This window comes from Barbus barbus, assembly GCF_936440315.1.
Source record: "Barbus barbus genome assembly, chromosome: 36".
NCBI lineage: Eukaryota > Metazoa > Chordata > Actinopteri > Cypriniformes > Cyprinidae > Barbus > Barbus barbus.
In genome coordinates, this window is record NC_136714.1 from 20,897,674 (window position 1) to 20,922,095 (window position 24,422).

General features: G+C 36.8%; 1 protein-coding gene across 1 annotated transcript in view; it reads left to right on the top strand.

Moving 5' to 3' along the window:
- LOC306855503 (uncharacterized protein) overlaps positions 1 to 24,422 on the top strand; it is a gene marked incomplete at its 5' end in the record, with an annotated part of 71,833 nt that overhangs the window by 19,031 nt on the left and 28,380 nt on the right. The window contains 14 exons of the mRNA XM_079394260.1: positions 1,400 to 1,544; positions 2,081 to 2,239; positions 3,320 to 3,515; positions 7,173 to 7,304; positions 7,605 to 7,685; positions 16,381 to 17,034; positions 18,952 to 18,996; positions 20,196 to 20,315; positions 22,165 to 22,203; positions 22,288 to 22,341; positions 22,478 to 22,531; positions 23,843 to 23,950; positions 24,091 to 24,144; positions 24,274 to 24,327. Of these exons, the coding sequence (XP_079250386.1) occupies positions 1,400 to 1,544; positions 2,081 to 2,239; positions 3,320 to 3,515; positions 7,173 to 7,304; positions 7,605 to 7,685; positions 16,381 to 17,034; positions 18,952 to 18,996; positions 20,196 to 20,315; positions 22,165 to 22,203; positions 22,288 to 22,341; positions 22,478 to 22,531; positions 23,843 to 23,950; positions 24,091 to 24,144; positions 24,274 to 24,327 (1,895 nt within the window). The remainder of the gene's footprint in view (positions 1 to 1,399; positions 1,545 to 2,080; positions 2,240 to 3,319; positions 3,516 to 7,172; positions 7,305 to 7,604; positions 7,686 to 16,380; positions 17,035 to 18,951; positions 18,997 to 20,195; positions 20,316 to 22,164; positions 22,204 to 22,287; positions 22,342 to 22,477; positions 22,532 to 23,842; positions 23,951 to 24,090; positions 24,145 to 24,273; positions 24,328 to 24,422) is intronic.

Here is a 24,422-nt window from a genome sequence, read left to right on the forward strand (position 1 = left end):
ACACATATATATATATATATATATATATATATATATATATACACACATATATATATATATATATATATATATATATATATATATATATATGTATATATATGTATATATGTGTATATATATATATATACACGTATATACGTGTGTGTGTGTATATATATATATATATATATATATATATATATATATATATATATATATGTGTATATATATATATATACACGTATATACGTGTGTATATATATATATATATATATATATATATATATATATATATATATATATATATATATGTGTGTATATATGTGTGTATATATATATATATATATATATATATGCATATTATAATGCTTTCTAAAGGATTATGTTGATTATATTTAACAATGTTGCTGTTTTACTGTATTTTTGATCAAATAAATAATGTGTAATGTTACACTTTTTCAAAAACATCTAAAAATCTTACTGACCTCACACAGAATTTGTCCTCAGGGTCAGCAGCACACAGACATCTCATAATAATCATCATAAAAACACAAATAAAAACCTATAATAATAAATTAATAATGTTTTACATGTAATCTGATAAACAGAACAGTGCATGTAAAATAAATAATATAATAACTGTTGAGATTAAAACCAAAAGCATGTTAAAACATCTTGTAAATGAAGTCTGCACTCCAATCTAAAGTTTATGGTGATTGATCAGTTCTCACAAAGTATACTAGCTGCTCTACCAGGTGGGTTTCAGACCTGCTCATTGCAAATGGTGCTTTCTGAGTACCTCTCTCTCATTTGATTAAATGCAGCATTCAGCAAGATTTATTTGTCTCATTTTAAACAATGCTGCGCACTAAAACACAAGCCTGCAACCCGGGGGCATGAGATATGTACAAGCACATAAACAATTGCAAGCACACAGTATACTCTGTAAATTAAATCATTCAGCGCCCACAGGAAATGAGCATGTTAAAGAGGGAACTCAATGGTGGGCACTATGGGAGTATGACTGCACTTTTTAAGACCAGCTGACTTATGACCCTCTAAACGTCTAATGAAAGGGCTGAACAGGTCTGTTTCTCCATACAGTGGACTGATTTCCTGAGTGACTGCTCTCACACAGACTTACCTCAGAGTTGCTAAGACCTCAACAGAGCTAATGATTAATACAGCGAAAATGCACCTAGACAACAGAGCCTTTTGTTTACTGACTTGGTTTTCATCTGTACCTGCTGCGTTATCCAAAACAGATGTTTCTGGGATCCATTATGCAATCTAGGCTAGACCTAGTTCTCCTGTGACTTACCCACCCTCCTATCTTTCAGGAAAAAAAAACTGAAGTTTTGTTAAGAATGGACTTAATGGGCCTAACATGTTTTTCCTCTTACTTTTAATTGTTTGGCAGAAGCAATAGACCTTCTTGATCATCTGTGGCAGGTGGCAAATCACAGCAACGCATCAGTAACACAGGAAAGCCAAAGATGTCCAGTCCTGCATGTAGGCCAGTACTCCACCCTCTCTATACCACTACGGCAGGTGTTTGGACACAGGTATGCACATTTATTGCTGATATAAAACTTGTATATTGTTTTACATTTTATTATGTTTTTCTGTTTAGTTCGTTTGTACGTGTATCAGTCTTAATGCATATATACAGTATAACAATTTTGGTAACACTTTAGTATAGGGACCAATTCTCACTATTAACTAGTTGCTTATTGGCATGCCTATTAATAACATATTGCCTGTTCATTAGTACTTATAAATCACATATTCTGCATGACCATATTCTACATTCATAATCCTACCCAATACCTGAACTTACCAACTACCTTACTATTAATAAGCAGCAAATTAGTAGTTTATTGAGGCAAAAGTTGTATAGTTAATGGTTTGTAAATAGCGAGAATTGGTCCTTAAAATAAAGTGTGACACAATTATGTGTCCTTGAAAATAAGCTCAAAACCACTTTGTGATTTGATGTTATGAAACTTTGTTTTTTTATTTTTATATACTGTATGATATTATTTCTTAAAGCCAATATAGACATGTAATTCTAAGCCTTTCTCTCTCATTTCATTCTCAGGTTTGGTGATGAGTTTAGTTTGCTGTTGCATCTGCGTAGCTCCCAGTCTGAAGACCGCAGTGTGCTGACTTTCCTCTGTCCAGACGGACACATTCTCCTGCAGATTCGCATCAGTGCCTACACTTTTACCTTTATCAGTACCCAACAACGACACTATGAGTGAGTCTTCACTTCATTGACAGACATGGAGAGTTTTTGGGAAACACTTTACCTCTAATTGTATCTCTTATATTTACCATGGAAATATTAGAGAGTCCCTGTTTTGTTTATTTTATTTTATTTTATTTTATTTTTTATATATATTTCTGTTAGAGCATCCAAACAGTTATTCACCTAATAAAAAACACAAATTTCCTGACAAGACAAGTTGGAAAGCAGAAAAGTCTATGTAATTGCAAATGTTGAATTATTCTTAAATGGGGATTAACGTGGAACCATCTGAAAACTCAATTACTTGGTGGTCTTCATTATTTTGTGGTTCATACTTTGGTCCCAAAGCTGTCATCTTGGCAGGAAAAAGATAATTAAAAAGTCTCATCTCAGTGAATCCTGTTATGTAACCACAGTCTGTTTATTCTCCTTCTCCTCTCTTATTTACTGTTCTTGCTTTTGAATGTCATTGATCTTCTTTGTTCCTCTTTCATGATGACAAAACCATCCTCATCGTCTGCTCATTCTTCATGTCATGAAAGTATTAGTTTTGGCCAATGGTTAATTTTAAACACAAGCACAGACCATACTGTGTTGAGGAGCTCTGTGATATATTAAACCAATATTTCTGGATTTGGCTTAGACTTAAGCCAAGCCTTACAGTGGAGACGTGTAAATGAGGCATGGGATTTAACTCATGGCCTTTCAAAACTAATATTTGGACCTGTCGCCTAATTACCCACCTGCAGGACAAAATAAATGGAAGTTTTACGCTCACATTTTACTTGTTTGTGCTTCTCATTTATTATGAGGTGACATAACAAGGCCATACTGTTCTTACAATGTTCTTATATGGGTTTCTGTTTAGTTTAAGCTTGCATATACTAAAAAAAGTAATTTGTCATTATGCAAACAGGAAGCGTTATGGCTCTGAATGTTTTGCCAGAAAATGCAATGGCTTCTGCTTTCCTTGGGCTCCCCCGACTCTCCTTGTTCTCGGATGCTCTAGCATGTGATTTGACCGGCCCACCCTGTCAAGAAAACTAAATAAAGTAGTTTGTTTTTGAAAACCTATTCTGTCATTCCCAGGTTCCCCGTGGCAGTGCTGTCTGATGGGGGTTGGCACCGCGTTGCGGTCAGTGTCTCCTCGGGCCGGTTGGCGTTGTATGTGGATTGCTCCATGGTTGAGAGTGTGGACTGGGCTTATAAGGATGGTTTGGAAATCTCCACTGATGGCCTGGTTATGGTGGGAGGAATCATTGAGGGTTTTGAGACACCTTTCGAGGTCAGTATGCGAACATACAAGGATGTAGTACCTATCACTTACTGTGTGATGAGAATAATGTATCCTTCATCTCACCAGCTCTCAGCACATGACACATAATCTAAATACATCTCCAAAACATTCCCAGTCAGCATTTAAACCCAAGGTCAGGTTTATGGAGGATGAGGGTCTCTCAGTGTATAGGAGTTACTATACCCCAGGCTGAACATCTGCGTTTATACTCATCCAAGTTTCCAGAAGGATTGGACACTCTGTTGCTGACAAGCGGATAGAGATTTTAAATTTTTTATGTGCAACTATCTGTTACAAACTGCCAGCACGGTTTCTTACATAAAGAATATCTGATGCAAAATTGAACAAGATTTGTTGGTTCATAAAAATAGCATGTCATAACATGTAACACTCAGTTAAAGGATGATTTTAATAAAGAATTTATTAAATAAAATTCATCATGATCTTGTCCCCAATTGTAAACTCAATCTTTTCCCCGTAGTGCAGGTATCCTAAATTCGAAGTTCCTAATCCTTTAATGCATTGTTCATACTGCCATATTTATTTGTAGAAGTGAATTCTACAAATAAATGAAAATTTACTCCAAGATGTAGATTAGTTTGTTTCTTCCACAATTTAGCATTTCATGATTTGTGAATGGAGTTCACATGGCTGATAAAAACATCACAATGATCCTCAACATGGACCTAGTCCATCAATTAACGTCTTGTGAAGTGAAAAGTTGTTGCATTGTTGTAAGAATCAAATCCAAATACATCAAGGCTTTTCAACTTTAAACCTTCACTTCTGGCCAAAATATGAGTCCATGATAACTCTTACTCCAGCGAAAAAGTCCCCAGTTTTCTCTCACATCAAAATCCCCTGACATATTTGTTTAGAAGTGTTTTGGCTTACATACGGTGCTTGATATGTGCATATTTCTCTCCTGATTCAGGCGAGACAATTTTTTCATCGGAGCAAGCATTATTATAGGACTAGAATAGTAGAACTAGTATTTTGCCTGGAAACAATGGTTTGATCTTAAAAATGTCTTAATGATGGATTTGTTTCTTATAAACATGCAGCTTTTCACTACACAAGATGTTATTTAATGGACTGGAGTCATGTGGATTACTTGTGGTTTATTGTGATGGTTTTATCAGCTCTTTGGACACTTATTCTGACGGCACCCATTCACTGTAGAGGATCCAATGGTGAGTAAGTGATTTAACACAAAATTTCTCCAATGAAGGGAAAAAAAATCATCTTTGAGGATGGCCTGAAGGTGAGTAAATTTTCGGCCAATTTTTATTTTTGGATGAACTACTTTAATTTGTTGCTACTGTGTATGGAGTAAAGGAGTCACTTCTACAACCCTCATGATTGTTGACATTTGAACATTTTGTTGTCTCCACTATAAACAAGAAACATATATGCCATTTTAGATGAACCTGTTTGGCATATAAATGATCAATGTAAAAAGAGTTACACTAGATGTAGAATGTTTGTAAATGGGGTGTGTACATGGCCATTGATTATAGATTATAACAATAGTCCCACATCAGGTTGGGGGTAAAAAAAATAAATAAAATAAAATCTCCATTTTGGGAGATTATTTTGGCCTTTTAAAATGGATCTCAAATTAAATTCCTGTGTTATGCTGAAGGATAGGCATTTTAATGGAAGTAGGAGAATAGTTTAGACAGCTGTGCACAAGTTAAATGCCGTTTTTTAGTTGTGTTATACAGGGAAAGTTAATACAGCATGAAGTCTAGGCTCAGAGAATGACATCATAGAGTCCAAACATCCCATTTACATACTCACACACTGAACTCAGTCATGTGGTGACATGATTAGGGTTTGCATTTTTCCGACCTTTAGGGGAACACTTCATAATCAAAACAACCATCATTGTATTATAAGATGTTTAAGAGCTTATTGAACTGTCATCTGGACTCCAAGCATTGATTGATTCATATGTATTCATAAGTCCGAAATGACTTGTTTATAAAAACATGTACAGGTACATCTAAAAAAAAATTGAATATCGTGAAAAAGGTCAAGATATTTTGTCACATTTCAGAAAGGGAAACCCATATACTATAGATTCATTTACACATAGAGTTAAATATTTCAAGCCTTTATTTCTTGAAATTTTTATGATTATGGCTTACAGATAATGAAAACCCAAAATTCAGTCTCAGAAAATTAGAATATCACATAAGATCAATTAAAAAGGATATTTTAAACAGAAATGTCAACGCTTCTGAAAAGTATGTTTATTTCTATGCACTCAATACTTGGTTGGGCCTCCTTTTGCATAATATTACTGCATCAATGCGGCGTGGCATTGAGGCAATCAGCCTGTGGCACTGCTCAGGTAATGGAAGCCCAGGTTGCTTTGATAGCGGCCTTCAGGTCATTTGCATTGTTGGGTCTGGTGTCTCTCATCTTCCTCTTGACAATACCCAATAGATTCTCTATGGAGTTCAAGTCAGGCGAGTGTGCTGGCCAATCAAGCACAGTAACACCATGGTCATTGAACCAACGTTTGGTGCCTTTGGCAGTGTGGGCAGGTGAAATTAAATGGAAATGGAAAATGAAATCAGCATCTCCATAAAGCTTGTCAGCAGAAGGAAGCATGAAGTGCTCTAAAATTTCCTGGTAGATGGCTGCGTTGACTGTGGACTTCAGAAAACACAGTGGACCAACACCAGCAGATGACATGGCAGCCCAAATCATCACTGACTGTGGAAACTTCACACTGGACTTCAAGCAACATGGATTCTGTGCCTCTCCAGTCTTCCTCCAGACTCTGGGACCTTGATTTCCAAATGAAATGCAAAATTTATCTGAAAAGAGGACTTTGGACCACTGAGCAACAGTCCAGTTCTTTTTCTCCACAGCCCAGGTAAGACACTGTCTCTGTTTCCGAAGTGGCTTGGTAGCCCTTTTCCTGAAAACGTGTGAGTGTGGTGACTCTTGATGCACTGACTCCAGCTTCAGTCCACTCCTTGTAAAGCTCTCCCAAGTGTTTGAATCAGCTTTGCTTGACAGTATTCTCAAGCTTGCAGTCATCCGTGTTGCTTGTGAACCTTTTCCTACCCAAATTCTTCCTTCTAGTCAACTTTGCATTTAATATGCTTTGATACAGCACTCTGTAAACAGCCACACCTTTCAGTAATGACCCTCTGTGACTTACCCTCTTTGTGGAGGGCATCAATGTTCGTCTTCTGGATCATTGCCAAGTCAGCAGTCTTCCCCATTATTATGGTTTCAAAGAACAAGCGATACCTGGAATTTATACTGTAGGGATGGTCATTAATTGAAGCTCAAATCTAAATATTCTAATATTTTGAGATACTGATTTTTGACTTTCATGAGCTGTGAGCTCTAATCATCAAAATTAAAACAAAAAAACTTTTGAAATGTTTAACTTTACATGTAATGAATCTAAAATATATGAAAGTTTCACTTTTTGAAATAAGTTACAAGAAAAAATGAACTTTTTCACGATATTCTAATTTTTTTTAGATGTACCTGTACGCTTGTGTGTGTGTGTGTGTGTGTGTGTAAGCAGGCATGCATGTATGCACTTTGTGACCATATGGTTTGTGTGTAGGCATCTGTATAGGTATAGTAGTTTCATTTGCCTCGCATCTTTAGGGTGATCTAATGCAAGTGGCATTTCTGATGGGAGAACCAGATGCAGCTCGAGATCAGTGTGCCGTTTTGCAACCCCAGTGGGGTGGAACCGGACACAAACCACCTCGCTCTCCTCGCATACACACTGAAGAGGTAAGTGAGCCATACTGTACAGGGTATGTCATGCAACCTACCCACACTGATGTCTTCTGAGTTAGACTCTACCAAGTGACTGATGAATTCACTATGACTTAGTTTAGTTTATTTGATTTATTTATACAGGGACAATGCACAACAAAAGTGTTGTGCAAGACTTGGCTATAAATCTAACTTGCATCTTAAACAACAATAGATATAGGAAGTGTGTTTATATTATTGATGTATTACATCTATAAAGAGTTCTACTGTATCTATATACATCAGTCATCGTTTCCCTTTCCCTTCCCTTCCCAGGAGCTTCTGCTGTCCTCAAATGACCTGGAGGACTTATTAGTGGCAGCAGAGGACAGAGACTCTATTCGTGCAAAACTGACTGTAAGTAGCAATACTATGCTGCTGTTCCATAGTAACTAAATTACTTCTCATATGAAGTAAAATTCATAGTCCAAATTGATACTGTTATTTACTCACCTTCATGCCATTCCAAACCCATATGACCTTCTGTAAAACATACAAGAAGACGTACTGCAGAATGCCCATAGTGGTCTTTTCTATAGCACAAAAAAAGAGGACTGTCACACTTTTGAAAATTACGAAGAAGCAGCTTAAAAGTGGTCTGTTTATTCTCTTCATCACAAAAAGCTTTGTACAACTTCAGAAGACCGTATAGAAATAGAAATATAGCAGACGAGTCTTATGAACCACATTTATAGAAGTCGTGGCCTAATGGTTAGAGAGTCGGACTCGTAATCCAAAGGTTGCGAGTTCGAGTCTCAGGCCGGCAGCGATTGTAGGTGAGGGGAGTGAATGTCCAGCGCTCTCTCTACCCTCAATACCACGACTGAGGTGCCCTTGAGCAAAAGCACCGAACCCCCAACTGCTCCCCGGGCACCGCAGCATAAATGGCTGCCCACTGCTCCGGGTGTGTGTTCACGGTGTGTGTGTGTTCACTGCTGTGTGTGTGCACGTTGGATGGGTTAAATGCAGAGCACGAATTCTGAGTATGGGTCACCATACTTGGCAGTATGTCACTTCACTATATGGAAGACCAAGGGGTTAGTACATTTATTTTTCTTTTTGCTTATTTTGGGAGCTATTTAAGTGGGAGTAAATGATGACAGAATTTTTGGTAAAGTAATTCTTTAAATAAATATCCATTCAAGTAACATTAAATTACCTAGCAAATGATCAAACAACGTAAAGATACTATTAAAATATTGATGCTGGTATTCCCTTAGAGTTTTATAAATTAATTGGATAAGGAATTACTCAATCCTATCTGCTTTGGGCACATCATGACTTGCTTTCTTGTAAGTCAAACAGTTAAGAGTTGTTACTACTCACAGAAAGTGCTGAAAAGCATTGTTTTGAAAATCATATTTTGATTGTTTTAAATTGTGACTTCAAACATTACTTGTGAACTGTCAACTTATATTACCACTAAACATATTTTAAACCTTGTTAAAAGCTGTATTTGTATTTGCACACCTTTGCTGTCAGGCTGATTTGCGGTTTTTATATGTACAAAATCAAAAGAAATTCCTGATGAGAACAAATGACAGTCTTACAGTTGTCCAGCATGCTGTGAACCTGTAATCACATATCAAACCAAAGTGGGCTTTCTAAATCTTTTTGTCTCTTCTTAAGCCAAATAAAGATGGTGTGTGGTGTTGCTGAGCTATAGCAGCCCAGTCAGTCCAAGTGTGTTTGCCAGCTGTGAGCTGTTTGGCCAATGGATTCATGGTTATTGTGGGCTGTGACTCAAACTTAGAAACTGCAGGTATGAGTATTGATGGACTCCATATTCATACGATTCAAAACCGAATGGTTTTTTTCGGTGAGAATATAGCACAGCATGTTTAAAACATCTAGCGCTTCAATCAATCACCTGGACTCCATTATCTTATGTCAAAAAGGTGGTGGATTTCAAAGACTAAAGAGCACCAGATTTTTTTTAAAAACCTGTTTTATTTCTCCAGTTTCGTGTGTCTCTTGTGGCATAACCTCTTGACTATGATACTTTTTGTTGTGGTGTTTCGCTTTGATGCCTCTGCCATTTTTGGTTTGCCTTTTTCCTGGTCTCATGCTCCCAGTGGAACGGATTAATAAGAAACTTATGGCCTTCTTTGATCCCTTTAACTGAACAGGAAGTCAGGGGTCAAAGGTAATTGCTAATTTAGCTTGTCACTCATTTTTAGTGTCACAGCTTTGAGGCCAAAGTCATAAATATTTAGTTGGATATGTGCATATGCATATTTTGGGTCAAATGACAGACTTGACCAATTGAGATATGCATACATGTAGTTTAACTATATAAGCACCATCAATTGAGGTCTAAAGCCGAGACCCTATCCAGACATGGAGTTTTACATGTTACATGTGACCCAATTGGTGAAGTGAGTGTGATTGTCAGAGTTCATAATGCATTTGTGTTTGTGTCTGTTTCTGTTTGTTTTGGGTTGTTCTGCTCAGTCTGCAGAGGCAGTATATATGGTGGTGTTACTGTGTTTAGAAATAGCCTCGTTCTTCCCATGGGTGTTGTTTGGCAGAGGTGGGCACTGTAATTGATTTACTTTGCACTAAAATTAGGTTTGAGTTGGACGGAGAATTCCTCTAGGGAAGTGTCAGAATTACTCAGACAGGCTGTGAAGTATTCAACATCTCCAGACGTGCCTTTGAACTCACTCTCTCTCTGTGAGTGTAAAGTAAGAAATGTAAGATTTGTGAATGCATATTTGTTTATGGACAAAAGTGTGGACATGCATGAGACATTTCCAACTATCCTTAAACTAAACACTTTGGAAGTGCTTTATATACAAGATCTTTGTTTACAAAGAACCTGAGCGGCTAATTTTTCACCTCTTCTTCCTGGAAGGTTAGACTGAGTGCATTTTGTTCGTTCTATCATCTCTGTCATTTTCTGCTCAAAGGATTATTATTATTAGCTCTGGAGAAAGCAGGGATTTGGACTAATAAATTGTTATATCACACCCAATTGAGCAATTCAGACACTTTACCTGAAATTGTTTTTGTTTTACTGATTTATTGATAGTGTTAACATTTCAGAAGTTTGGCGTCAATTCAATTTTTAAATATAAATTAATGCTTTTTATTGAGCAAGAATGCAGTGACAGTAAATATTTTTTTTTGTTAATTTCAAATACATTCTGTTCTTTTGAACTTCCTGTTCATCAAAGAATCGTGAAAAATGTATGATAGTTTTTTACAAAGTATTAAGAATCACAGTTGTTTTCAACATTCAACAAGGCCTCTAACACTAGCTTGCACTATTCTTGTTCTATTCTATCTGTTTTCTTTTTATTTATCCTATTAATTAAATAAACACCTTGCTACGTGCATTGCATTAGGTTAACTGAGACTTGTCATAGCACTTGCATATTGCTCTTTGGTTGATTTTGATTGCTTCCATTGTCCTCATTTGTAAGTCGCTTTAGATAAAAGCATTATCTAAATGACTAAATGTAAATGTAAACAAAGATAATACTAAGTGTAAGAAATCAGCATATTTAAAGAATGGAGTAATGGCTGCTTGGAAATTTAGCTTTCCCATTACAGGAATATGTTATTTTTTAAAATATATTCAAATAGAAAACTGTTTTTTTAAATTAGAATAATATTTCACAATAAAGCTCAAATAAATCCAACCTTGGTTCTGCAAAACATACTACTTGAAAAAACTGAGATGGAAAAAAAGTGTACTACAAACTTTTGAACAGTATTGTAGGTTTCTGTCTTTCTTTCTTTCCAAGCGTCTTGCCACACCTTAAGACTTTACAAAGATGTTTACACACACACACACACACACACACACACACAGACACACACACACACACACATACTGCCGTACATGCAAGGATTGAGGTGAGCTCATAGAACAGTTGCCATGCAACCTATTAAAAACTACCTAAGATGATGAGCCTATGAGCACATCTGTCATCTTAGTTATAACTGAAGCAATGAGTTGTTTTCTTGTCTGTTTTCTATATGTAGCTTGCAGTGCATACCATTTCCATGTCTCAAGCTTTAAAAAAAAATCCCTCTCAGCAAATTACAACAATGCACTGACGCATTGAACTGAGAAGCGTCTCTTTCAAATATGTCAGATTCATAATGAGCTCACAGTAAGATACAGTAATTGGAGTGTGCCAAGGATTGCAATGATGGGTTGAAACATATATATTTTACTTTAAAATCCATTGATCCATTGACTCGATTGTATGACTTATCAGTGGCCATGTCAGTCAAAGTCGGTTTAATTAAACAGAATTCTAAACTTTTTCAGCCTAGAAATGTGTTTGCAAATTATATTTACCCTCTAAAAAGTTTTTACAAGCTGAAACATAAGTTTTGGTCAAGACAGCTGCTGAGAATACCATCCATAAAACAATCTGTTTGATCCATTCAGATTGATCTGTTTCCCTGCAAATATAAATGTGTTTGTAATTAGGTTAATATCTATGTATACATGTGCAAAATATTGTGTCCCATTTGGATGTCACAATGACAATAAACAAGAGTAACAACATGTAACAAAACCATGTGATTATATGATAATCTGCCCTTTTTTGAGCTCAGCTGTGCAAACTGTTAAGTTATTTTTCCCTATTTGGTGTGTATGATGGTTTACTGAAAACTCTATAATTATATGTCATTGTGAAGGCGTCTATATCATGCCCGCTCTCCTCCTTACTGTCTCTCTATCCTCGGGCAGTCACAGACTGTTGCCGGTTCCCTCAGCTCAAGCTTCACTGACTGTAATTATCTGTTCTGAGACCGTAATTTAGTACCGTCCATCCCCAAACCCACAATAAATCACATGCAGTGAATGCTAAGAGACTTTATCATGCAAAAATATTACTCTTTACCATTATGGATGGATGGATGGATAGATAGATAGATAGATAGCCTTGTCGACACTCATCAGGCTCCTACAAATCCAGAACTGACTGGAATCTTCTGGAAGCAATTATCCGTAATTTGGGAAGGACCTTTGTGACAGATCTCCATAGATTGTCTCCATAAGGACTCTCCACGTTGCTTTCTGTGTTATGAGCGGAGGGTGTGGATAGACCCCTCTTTGATTTAGGATCTTCTCTTTGATTCAGAATACTACTAGTGGTTTTTTGTTCTCTACTTGCACATAATTCACATCGGCATGATCTCAGAAAGCTGTCAAAAAAGCTGTGAATTCTGTCAGACGATGCCAAAAATGTCTACATGCCGACAGTGTCTGAATTTCCCATTGGTCCATTTGTCCCTATTAGCAGAGTGTTATTGTATAAACCACATCAATTAATTCTGATCCACCTAGGCATTCATGTAAATACTTGTATCTGGACACTACAAGCTCAGAAAGACAAGAGGACACACTTGCACATACACCCGCTCAGTTTGCCCCGAAGCCACATAGCCAAGCGGGTGTCTCATTGTGTGAAGTAGATGATATGTGTGTGTCTGCATGTAATCTGGGTGTATGTGGGTGGATTGAGAGTTTGTGGGTGTGCTAGTGCGTTTTGCACGCATTTGACTAGTCTTGACTGTGAGTTTCACTGCATTTTTGTTGCAGGTGAATGTGTGTGTGTGTGTGTGAGTGAGTGTGTGTGTGTGTATGTGTGTACCACCATGAGGATCTGGATGTGTTTACTAGGATGTTTTCTGTTGGATTTAATGAGATTTGGAGTACAAGGTCACAGGAATCACGTTCCAAAGGTATGGTTTCATCTGGCAACCTTCCAAATTGTGTTTGTTTGGGAAAATTGTTCTTATAAATCATGCATCCACTTTTCCTATCTAATAATGACACATGGGTTTGGTGGTGCACACGAATCCAACTGTTTATGAAGCTCCATTTTTTTATGGATTTTGTTATGTGTATAAATATTCGTGTTGAAAAATAAGTCATGTGCGTGTAAACAAGTGTTAGTCCATCTGTCCTGAAGGCTGACTGTGGTTTGGCTGCAGATGTGAGAGCTTACAGTGGTTTCGGTTTATACGAGGGAAATAGTTTTCACTGAACTGGTTCGACCCAGATTACCACAGACGCTGGGATCATGTCCAGTGTCAGGGTGCAGATTTGGACTCAATTTGACATTTATTGGTTTTGCAGTATTTTGTAGTAGATTTTTTTCACTTTTCTCATTTCTGTTTTCTTTATTTTTGATGCTTATTTTAGTATACTGTATGATAACTACTGTTCTTTACTGGATTTTTTTTATACTATTATAATGCATAGAACTAAATTGAATTCCCAGCTTGAAAAAAAAAAACCCTCAGTTAAAAACCCTCAGTGGCAGAAAAACAACAGCTGTGGCAAGTGTTTTATGACAAGACCAAAATAACATAGTGGATGACACTGAATTACGGAGAATTAATTCAGTTATTTCTGCAGATGTGATTGGCGTTTTCTTACTTAATTTTGTTTTTGCATCTAACCGTCTTTATTAAATTAGTTTAGTTTCCAATTCCCACTTTCTTTGGGAATTTAGGACATGGCTCTATGGAAAGCATTTTACGGGAAGCTGTATTTAAATCATTCTAAGTGCAAGATACAGCTGGTTTGTCGTTGCCCATATAAATACCTGTCTCTGTGATAGATTTACAGATAGTCACTTCAAGTCAAATCAGCTTTTTTGTACTGACTTATGTGCGTGCGTGATTGTGTGTATGCACTTGACAATTTTATTTAGGCTTTCCACTTGCATACAGTATTTACAGACCAAGACATTAAATGCAAATTTGTACCTTTCAGAAATGAGGTATGATAATAGGTAAGCTTCTTTTGATTTTTTTGCTTGTAAACTTATATTTTAGTACTGGTTGTGGTTAGCTGGCATGTTGACGCGTGTGTAAATGTCTCTGAAGCCTCAAGGCAAAACCCTTTTATTTTTTTTGGGAAACCTTTACCTCTCCTATAAATCTGTCATCTGGCCCTTTTTCACTAATCTGTCTAAACTGTGTTCGGTAACAGACCTTAAATAACAGCGGGGTTGTACATCATGTGTGTATCACAGCGACAAATCTGGGAACATTCATTCTTGAAGTGAGATCATCCATGAGATGTTTCTTGCATAGAGATCTCCTATGTAAATGTCACCACCACAATCCTAGGCTGTTGCTATATATGGTTTCTCAATGTCTATATGGTATTACAGTATGGATCCCTCCTTCAATGTAAATCTATATTTTTTTCTTTTGCTTTTGATCAGGTTCAGCCTTCTTTCCAAAATTGAAAAAGAACAAACAAAAGCCTCTGGTCACTAATGTAGGACAAAGCCCTGCAGCAGTGATGTTACAGATATTTTCATGTTGGTCCTTGTAACAGGAAGCCCCCTGGTGGCCATATGGTGTTATAGCTAGAGTTGGAGTGAAAGCTGCTCTTTACTGTGTGACTGGGCACTTAATGTGAGTCAGTGTGTTCAGACCCTCTTTGGCAGGCTATTAGAGGGATATCAGACCAACAGCAGGAAGATAAGCTGGACGACAGCCCTTCGTAGCCAGGTGGAGATCAAGTGTCGGCTTATCAAGCCATGGCCACAGAAAGAGCCATTGTTAGTGATATAGTATTAGGGCAGGGGGTCTGGTTTTTACCCAGGTTTTCTTCATATAAAGGCTTTTCCATCATATTTTTGCAGGCTATGTTCTGATGTCATTCTTATATTATATTATGTTATATTATATTATGTTTATTTATATTTTGCATTTTTATCCTTGAAGCCATGAAATTGACTGACCTGACAACCCAAAGCAGTATAGAGTTATAATTGTGCAAAATAGCTTCATGTATAACTTTCCCGGACTCTAAAGTCTCTTTTTTAGTTTATCCGCTTGTAAACCTTGCAGATGCCACCAAGAGAACTGAAGCACTCATATCTTACAAAAGTCACATTACTGAAACACCTGGCTTAGACTTAATAAAGCAAATAAAGTAACTAGACAGAATCACAGTAGATTTTAAGGAAACACATGTTTCAATTTTGTATGATGTCATTTTGATATACAGCAATAATCCTATGCCTTTGACACTATGATGTGGGTGTTTTATCACAGGGAAAAGGTTGTTTTTCATTTCCCTTCTCATTATTCAGAACCAAGCCAAATCATATGGAATCCAGACCACTCTTCTTTGTCATTTTTCCTTCTTTTTATTATTATTTTTTGTCTCTTTCTTCAGATTTCATTGACTGTCTCAAAACGTAGCCTGTGTGTGTGTGTGTGTGTGTGACATTGGTTTGCAAGTTTGCATGTTGTTTGCGTGAGTGTTTTGTGTCACTATCTTTCTGTTTTGACTCTTTAACCACCAGTGTGATGTAGACGTGGAAGGATGCCTTGTTTGGAGTGGTACAAACTCATGCACATCTGATCTTCACATAATGTCAGATCTCAGTAGATCATTGCTGATTGCTACAATATCTTTAATACTTTAAATTATTTTTGTTTATAAGCCTGGAATTATTGCACACTATTGTATTTACCTTAACGTCTGTTAGCAGCAGCAACTTCACAACCATATGTAAAAAATAGAGATTAGAGCTCTAATCAAGTCGCATAAACATTCTCACGGTAAATTAGACATTATGATGAAGTGATTACATCTTCATTAAACATATTATAGTGAACATAAAGCTCCCAGATGTAAAAATGAATAGCAAACAGAATTGAATAGTAGTTAAAGCCCGAGACACACTGTACGATTTTCGGCTGTTCCAGACGAAAGACTGGCATTGTGAAACAATCGCAGCGATTTCTGATTCGCCACGATTGTTTTACAATGCCAATTTTTCATCTGGGACAGCCGAAAATCGTGCAGTGTCTCGGGCTTTAGACCAGTGTTCTCAAACTCAGTTCCTGGGGGGCCACAGATCTGCACAGATTTTCTCCAACCCTAATCAAACGCACCTGATCCAGCTAATCAAGGTCTTCAGGATTACCAGAAACTTCCAAGCAGGTGTGAGTTGGAGCTAAACTCTGCAGAGCTGTGATCCTCCAGGAATTGAGTTTGAGTTTAGACCTAGTTCTTGGTACACATGAAGTAATTTCTTTATGTTAATAGGGTCTCCGTAGACGTGGGATAATACGTGGTGACGGTACTCTGCCTACTGGATCCAAACGTCCTGGCTTTATGGGGCGAGGTGATGTGTTTGAGGTGGATGAGGATACAGACCTGGTAGACCAAAACATCTTGTCCAAAAATGGTGGTAAACCTTCCAAAACTTTCCCAACTGAAACTACAGGCAGCCGTGATGGAAAACCAGACTCCACATCCAAACGTCTAGATGAAAATATCACCACTGACAAGCACAAACCTGGCAAACCTTCACCAAAGAAACCAGTAGATACCACAATTATCAACCTGGATGTTCAGGTCCCTGAGAAACCTACCGGAAGTATTGTACCTAGTAGCGAAATTAGTCTGGAAACCACCTCCAGTCCTGAGGATCGAGAGTCCAACTTGTTAAAAGAGGATTTGGGGGCCACCACACAGGCTCCTCTGAGAACAACTTCTTGGGAGGGCATCTCAAAAGGAAGTGGAAAAAAAACATCCAAAACTCCAGATATCCCTGTAGGACCTGGCTGGGGATCTGAGGAGCACCCAGGTACCGTTATACTTACAGGAAGGCATGGAGATCTTGTGCGTGGCTCTGATGGGAATATATATCGCATTCAAAGAGGACCCATGGGGCCAGTGGGGCCCCGAGGTGAGCCTGTGAGTATAACTTAAGAATAGTATAAGTATATAGTATATAAGAATATATCAGTGTTGTTATTGTTTACATTTACATTTATGCATTTAGCAGATGCTTTTATCCAAAGTGACTTACATTGCATTCAAGTTACACTTTTTACATTTTATCAACTCTTGCTTTCCCTGGGAATCAAACCCATGACCTTGGTGTTGCTAGCGCCATGCTCTACTATTTGAGCTACAGGAAAACCCTGTTAATCCCTGCCTTTTAATCCCAATTAAAAGGATAATTGTTAATTATTAATTTAGACAAAATTTAATAAAAGTTCATTTGTGGCCCATAAAACCAGTCATAAGGGTCAATTTTTCAAAATTGAGATTTATATGTAATCTGAAAGCTGAATAAATAAGCTTTCCATTGATGTATGGTTTGTAATGATATGATAATATTTGGCCGAGATACAACTATTTGAAAATCTGCAATCTGAGGGTGCAAAAAAATCTAAATATTGAGAAAATCTCCTTTAAATTTGTCCAAATGAAGTTCTTAGCAATGCAAATTACCAATCAAAAATTAAGTTTTGATATATTTACAGTAAGAAATTGACAAAATAGCCTCATGGAACATGATGTTTACGTAATATCCTAATGATTTTTGGCATAAAAGAAAAATCTATAATTTTGACCCATACAATGTATTTTTGACTATTGCTACAAATATACCCCAGTGACTTAAGACTGATTTGTGGTCCAGGGTCACATTTTTGGTAACTGCAATAAAACTGAAATGAAACTAACTGTTGACTTTGGCAACTAACTGAAATAAAATATTTTTAAGCTGAATGCTAAAATTGCTAACACCAAACTTGAAATAAAAAAATATTAAAGCTAAATAGACAAAATATAGATATAAAAAATGGACACAATGGCTGAAATCAATTGCTGTAGCAGATACATCACACGTAATATAAGTCAAACAAGGCATGTGCAGATTCATAAAAAATAAATAGAATAAAAACTTCTGCCACAATCTGCAAAATCAGTCTGATGCAGAAAGCAAGTGGAAAGAATTAAAGCAAGAATTATCAGGCCTTTGATGTTGTGTATGTATATTTCAGCTGCTCTAAGCTGCACAACGTACTGCATATGTCAACATGTCTCACTTCCCACCTTAGCATGATTCATATGGCTCTCTATAATTGTCTGTAGAAGGAACGACCCATCTGCATCACTCAGTCGAAATGCATCATTCACCTGGCTTTAAGTGATCAGGTCTAGCAGAAGTAAACCCAGATGCGATGCCATCTGGATGCTTCTGGCTGAGCTCCAGTGGTCCAGGCACTGTAAAAGGCCTCCATTAGATCATGAAGGGTTGATTTATACCAGTTGGCTGAACACATTAAGGAGATACTGCTCTGCCTGAAAGCAAAATGCAGTAGAGTTGCAGTAATTAATACACCCTCTTTTTTTACCATCTCTGTTACTACCATACCCTGCATTTCTTTCTTGGTGGGGGTCAAGCATTTAGCTATATTGAATAAGGCCCTAATTTTATCGTTCTAGCGAGCCTGTTCTGTTCTTTATTCAATTTATATGCGTTTATAGACCACTTAAGTCTAAAATATTGTACTGTGATGCAGTGTTGTTATTGTTACCTAAATCAGAAATAATTAAAAACAGTTTCTGTCAACTGAAATAAAGCTGAAATACAATATAAACGTAAGATGAAAAACTTAAACAAAAAAAGTAGAAATGATAACTAATAAAATAGTTTGTTTGCCTAGTTTTTTGCTCATTTACAGATTTCTACATGCTATAAACCTGTAGTTTTAACTCTGTTAAACAAGCTCATTGCTTTTAAAAGTGAAAGCCATATGTTTTATTTTGGTCACGCTCTGTAGCTTTGTATGTTTAAGGTTTTTACTATGCTCCTTCTAGGGATGTCCTGGGAGTGATGGCTATCCAGGATCCAATGGTGACAAGGTATGATAATCAGTGTTTATTAATGAGAAATTGAGCACTCTCTCAGAATGTGACGGTGAATGAACGCAAGCCGAGGTCAAAGTGCTTCACCACTGAAGTTCATGGAAAGTTCACGTGCCTGTGGTCATGACCGGCTGACCCTTTGTGTCCTTCTGTGAACTTTGTCACTTTAGATGACTGCTCTCACGTATTTAGCCTCCGAACAAAAGTCCAAATGCCAACAGGGAAGCTTGCAAAGACATGCTGTCAGTCTGACTTCCTATTCTGTGCACTAGCGTATTCTTCAGCTTCCGTTTCTGCTTCTGTTTCTTTTTACTGACTTCATGCTAAAGTTTAAAAATCATCAATCATCAAAGTTTTCATCAATCGAATCAATAGTGGTATCATCATCGTAATATTTGCAAACTGGGCTGTCATTGGTCTTCTTTCTTGGATTTATTTACATAAACCGAAATTCACATTTACTGAAATGTGACTAGTCTTTCTCGCATCTATAGCCATTTTTACACTATGAACATATGAGATGTCCTAACTGTCATGGCAAAGAGGTTCTGATACACCATTTTCATCAAGGCAACATTTATATGATCCTTTAGAAATCATTAGAATATGCTGATTTGATGCTCAAGAAACATTTATTCTTATTATCGATGTTGAAAATAGTTTTCACAAAAATATATAAACTGTGACACCTGTAATTTTTTTCATTTCAGGATTATTTGATGAGTGGAGAGCTCAAAACAACAGTATTTATTTAAAATACATTTTGTAACACATTTTGTATAATATTTTGTAACATTGTAAATGATCATTATAATGAATCCTTGCTGAATAACAATGTTAATTTCTTTTGAGGAAAAAAAAAACCTAAACTTTTGAATGGTGGTGTGTTGAAGGCACTGTTATTTACATCTAGAAATAAAATGTATTTATAACTTGAGAGGTGAAAGTCATGATAATTTCTATAATATGTATCAGTTATCTGGTGGTGTCTAAACTGTTATGTACAGTGCTGTTTTACAACATGCCTGTTTATACAATGCAGATGTGTGATGGAATTTAGTTTTTCATCCTAACAGTTCAGCTTTCATCAGCTTTGAGATTTGTTTAAGATTATAAGCATATGTCAGTGTAATTTTTTTTTTTTTTTTTTTTTTTTTGTGGGATGCAGTCTTTCTTATCGTTGTGATGTTGTTTAGGGTGCCATTGGGTTTAAGGGCCGTCCAGGTCACCGTGGAGTCCCAGGACCTCCTGGGTCACCTGGGCTACCCACATTCTACCTGTGGAGAAACACACCTGAGGAATGGGTTGCATTTCAGGTGAGTTTTCTCTCTCTTTTTTCTGGTTTCTCCCAAGTTTTCCGTCCCCGTCTGTGGTCTCCCTGTCTACAAAATTAAACTTTATCCCTCATCCCTTTAAAGTGGCTGTCAGTGCACAGCTGTATCTTGTGTAATAGCTCAGATGAGCACTACAGCCGTGATTGAATAAAGATGCCCTCAGAGAAAAAGAGAGAGAGAGGAAGGAATTATCTCTTGTTGCTGTAATGGGGTATTTGTTTCCTACAGCCTTTGAACCGTCCCGCACTGTACATCCAGCAATCCAGCTGAGGGCAACAACTTTTCTACTCTTAGTGTTGCATGAGGTCATAAGTTGTTCCTGTAACTGAAGGGGGTGATATCCCCTTTGCTCAAACCCAGAACAAAGTCATCTCAACACAATCAATCAGTATCACCCTTCATGTCAATTTCCAGCTCGGTATCTCCGAACGCATCTGCTCTGATAACCGAAACCTCGGTCGAGCATGGTCTAATTAAAAGCAGCCTGTGACCTCGTAACTCATTTTGGGATATGTGTCCTGTGTGAACGCCTTTGTAGTTTACAGGGCAGCTTTTAAGTCTAGAGTCTGGTTGGATGAGAATGGATCATTAAAGATTTAGTAAGACCAGAATAGCATGGTTATGACTTTTGCCTTCATTAAAATTACTCCTCAGTGTAACGAATAGAAAAGCTTCAAGAATAGACCAAGAATTACAAAAATACATATTTTGAATATAGACTAATTAGTGGGTAGTCTGAATGACTAACCAATTAATTTTCACAAAGAAGCTCGTTATAATTAGGCTGGTTTTGAGTTCTCCTGCACAATATATAGGGCTGCACAATATATTGAAACAAAATAATTATAAAGTCATGATATGACATAATGCAATAGTCAAATCTTGAAGGGTGTAATTAAATAAGTAAATATAAATAAATAAATATTCTGGCGAGCTGTAAAAATAAAAGTTTGATGGTTTAAATTATGAAAATGAAGATATTAAGATCTGTATTCAGTCTACTAAAAAATAAAGTATTTTTATTGTTTTTATTTAATACTTGATTTCTTATTTTGGAGTATAATAGTATTATTTACATATGTTTCTTGTTTTGTTGTTTTTATTCAGTAATAATCACAATAAAAACATTTTTATAGTCATATTGAATGGATCAAATGCAATGGGAATGTGGCCTATAAAAACTTGAGTGGAAAGAGATATTTTTTTTTAACTCAACTGTTTGAGTTGGTTCTTTTAAACAGTATACCCAAGCATGAATACTCAACTATTTCATGTTTTTCCAAATTATTCAACCCTAAAGGAATATTTTGCACTCAAAAAATTCTTCAAAGTAAGCTTTTTAAAATGATTTCATGTTCTATGCATATGCACTCCCCTTCTAACATGAGTTATTTTCAAATAATCTTGAGCAATTTTTTATGTTTTTCATATCACAATATATATTGCAGAAAAACAATATATACAATCAGACATTTTTAGGGGATGCATAATGTAAAACCGCTAAACATGATTCAACATAGTGGAACATAAAAAGTTGGACTGTTTGTAGTTTGACACAATGTTCTAAAAACACAGCATTTATGGCATAGAAACTAAAAACTGTCTGCATGCACATGGCTGTAGTTGTGACAGGCGCAACTTTTCAAAAGTGTTTTATCTGGTTGTTGGACAACAAATTGACCCATCCTTGTGACAAATAGAGTAGTTTTGTAGGTTTAACTTAACAGAGTATCAAATATTGCTTTAATATCAGCTGTGATGCTAATAATGTGATAAAAATTGATAGTCGTATGATGGCTCAATTATATTTTTCTCTCACTCTCTCCTCCAGCAAACATCATTCTTCCAGCTTCTCAATGCAGGTTGGCCTGTAAGTATACAGCACATGTGAAATTTGTTAAGTTTCGGAACATGTAATATCCCTGACTCTGTTCTGTTTTATGTGAGCTTGTAGAGAGCACAAGGTCCACCTGGTCCGGAAGGAGAGATGGGGAAATCTGGGCCACAGGTGAGGTTCCAGCTGGTTTAATAAGACTTTGATGAGGCTCAGCAACACCTGTGTTATGTAGCGCAGTACTTCCTGAGCTCAGATGACAACACCCGCTCTGCCAAATCATGATCTCTCTCTTAACTTTATCTACAAGGGGCCACCTGGGGAGCCAGGTGAACAAGGACGTCCAGGACGATTGGGAGACATGGTAATTTCCTATAGTGCAATGTTGTCATTTTTATTAGGCAAGCATCATTTTTATTAGTGGTACTTGCTAGGCATCACTATTGCTGCTGTAATACTATCATTAACCTGCTAATTGTGCACCAAAAATGTTGTTGTCTTTAATTAGAATGTTATCATATCCATAATAAGAAAATATGACAGTCTGTCAAGACAGCTGTAAATAATGTAATTCGTAAATAGAGCAAATATTTGCTTTTTGGTCAGAGCAGAACATCATGTCTCCTCAAATTAGTGGCAATTAATTTTTCTTTTTAATGTGTGGGAAAGGGAGGCAGTTATTAGAAACACAACCCCACCCATCATTGCTGAGATTTAACCACAGATGTAAACAAAGGCCCTAGTATCTGCGTTCCTCATTGCGGTTTGTCAGATTTCATGTGACCGAGACTGAAATGAGCTTCTGTTAGCATTTAATGTACCACTCTGTGAAAGAGCAGATATATGGATGGATGGATGTCATTGACTTTGAATGACACTAAATGAGGAGCTGGGTTACCGTTTTTGACACTTATGAGTGTAATTCACCTTTTATGAATTGCATAGTGACCAATAACAGGCATGTGTTTATGTGTGTGGTCCACTCAGTTCAGTCTGGCTACATTTCACTTATATCTATCACTTGCAAACACTGCTTTTCTCTGCACATGAAATGATGAATGCTTCCAGGTGGTGTTCGCTGTTCGTGTTCCTAAATCTTGAGGGCTTGCCAAATAAAATCTTACATTAATAAAACCCCCAAGCTCAACCCTAGGTTTCTTTGGCTGCATTTACTGTGCAACGGCTAATGCACAGATCAAACATTTTGACATATATGTCCTGCCTGTTTATATATATAACATTGTTAACTGTGTATTAACAAGATACATTAGGCTGGCAACAACATTATCTAGAGCTGTTGTTGTATTTAACGTTAAGACCAACAAATGACATTTTAAATTAATCCACCTTAAGCCCTCATTAAAGCATCTTTAATATGCTCTTAATAACCACTGAAAATGATTTGAAAAGCAATGTACCTTTGTTTAGATGTAGGTTGGAAAACCGGCATTTAAACTCATTTATAGCAAGCAATTTTTGCGATACCAGAGTGGTGCCTTTCATATGCTGTACTATTATATTTGGTACCTGCAGACCCAAGCAAACGGCGCTGTAATATTATTAGACATTAATAATACAGCTACAGTTATTAGTGCATGCTATTATGATGAAGATGGAAATGTGTTGTTTCTTAATGTATGATTATTAGGCTATTTTTTATGTGCTGTTCATTCAGGGTGACCGTGGCCCAAAAGGTGTGATAGGCAGAGCTGGGCTCTTTGGAAAGGATGGCGAAAACGGGCTGGATGGGCCTCAGGGGCCTCCAGGGATTCCAGGACCAAAGGTCAAGTTATATTCATGTAAAGCTTACACTGACGTTTACATTTTGAAAGAAGCAATTCATCTCAGCATCCTGCTCTGGAAGTGTTTTATGTCATGTTTTCTGATTCTTTTGGTGTGTTAACAGTTCATTTTGAAATGCAGGGTCCTTTAGGCTATAAAGGAGAATCAGGCTCACCTGGAGAGAAAGGAGAGGAGGTAAGAGTTATGGGTGGTGAAGCTAGTGACTAAAATATTGTAGATTCAAATCCCATTGATGTGCTATCCATGAACCATCTTTTTTTCTTTTCTTTTTTTGCCTAAGGACTTACACTGTTCTTGTTGCAGGGTATTGCTGGACCAGAGGGTCCATGTGGAGATATGGGAAAAGTCGGTGAGAAAGTAAGCCATGATTAAACCAATAATCAATAAATCCTGTAATTGGGTGCATTTTTTGAGATGATAGGATGTATTGCCATCTAGTGGTCAGGCAAAGA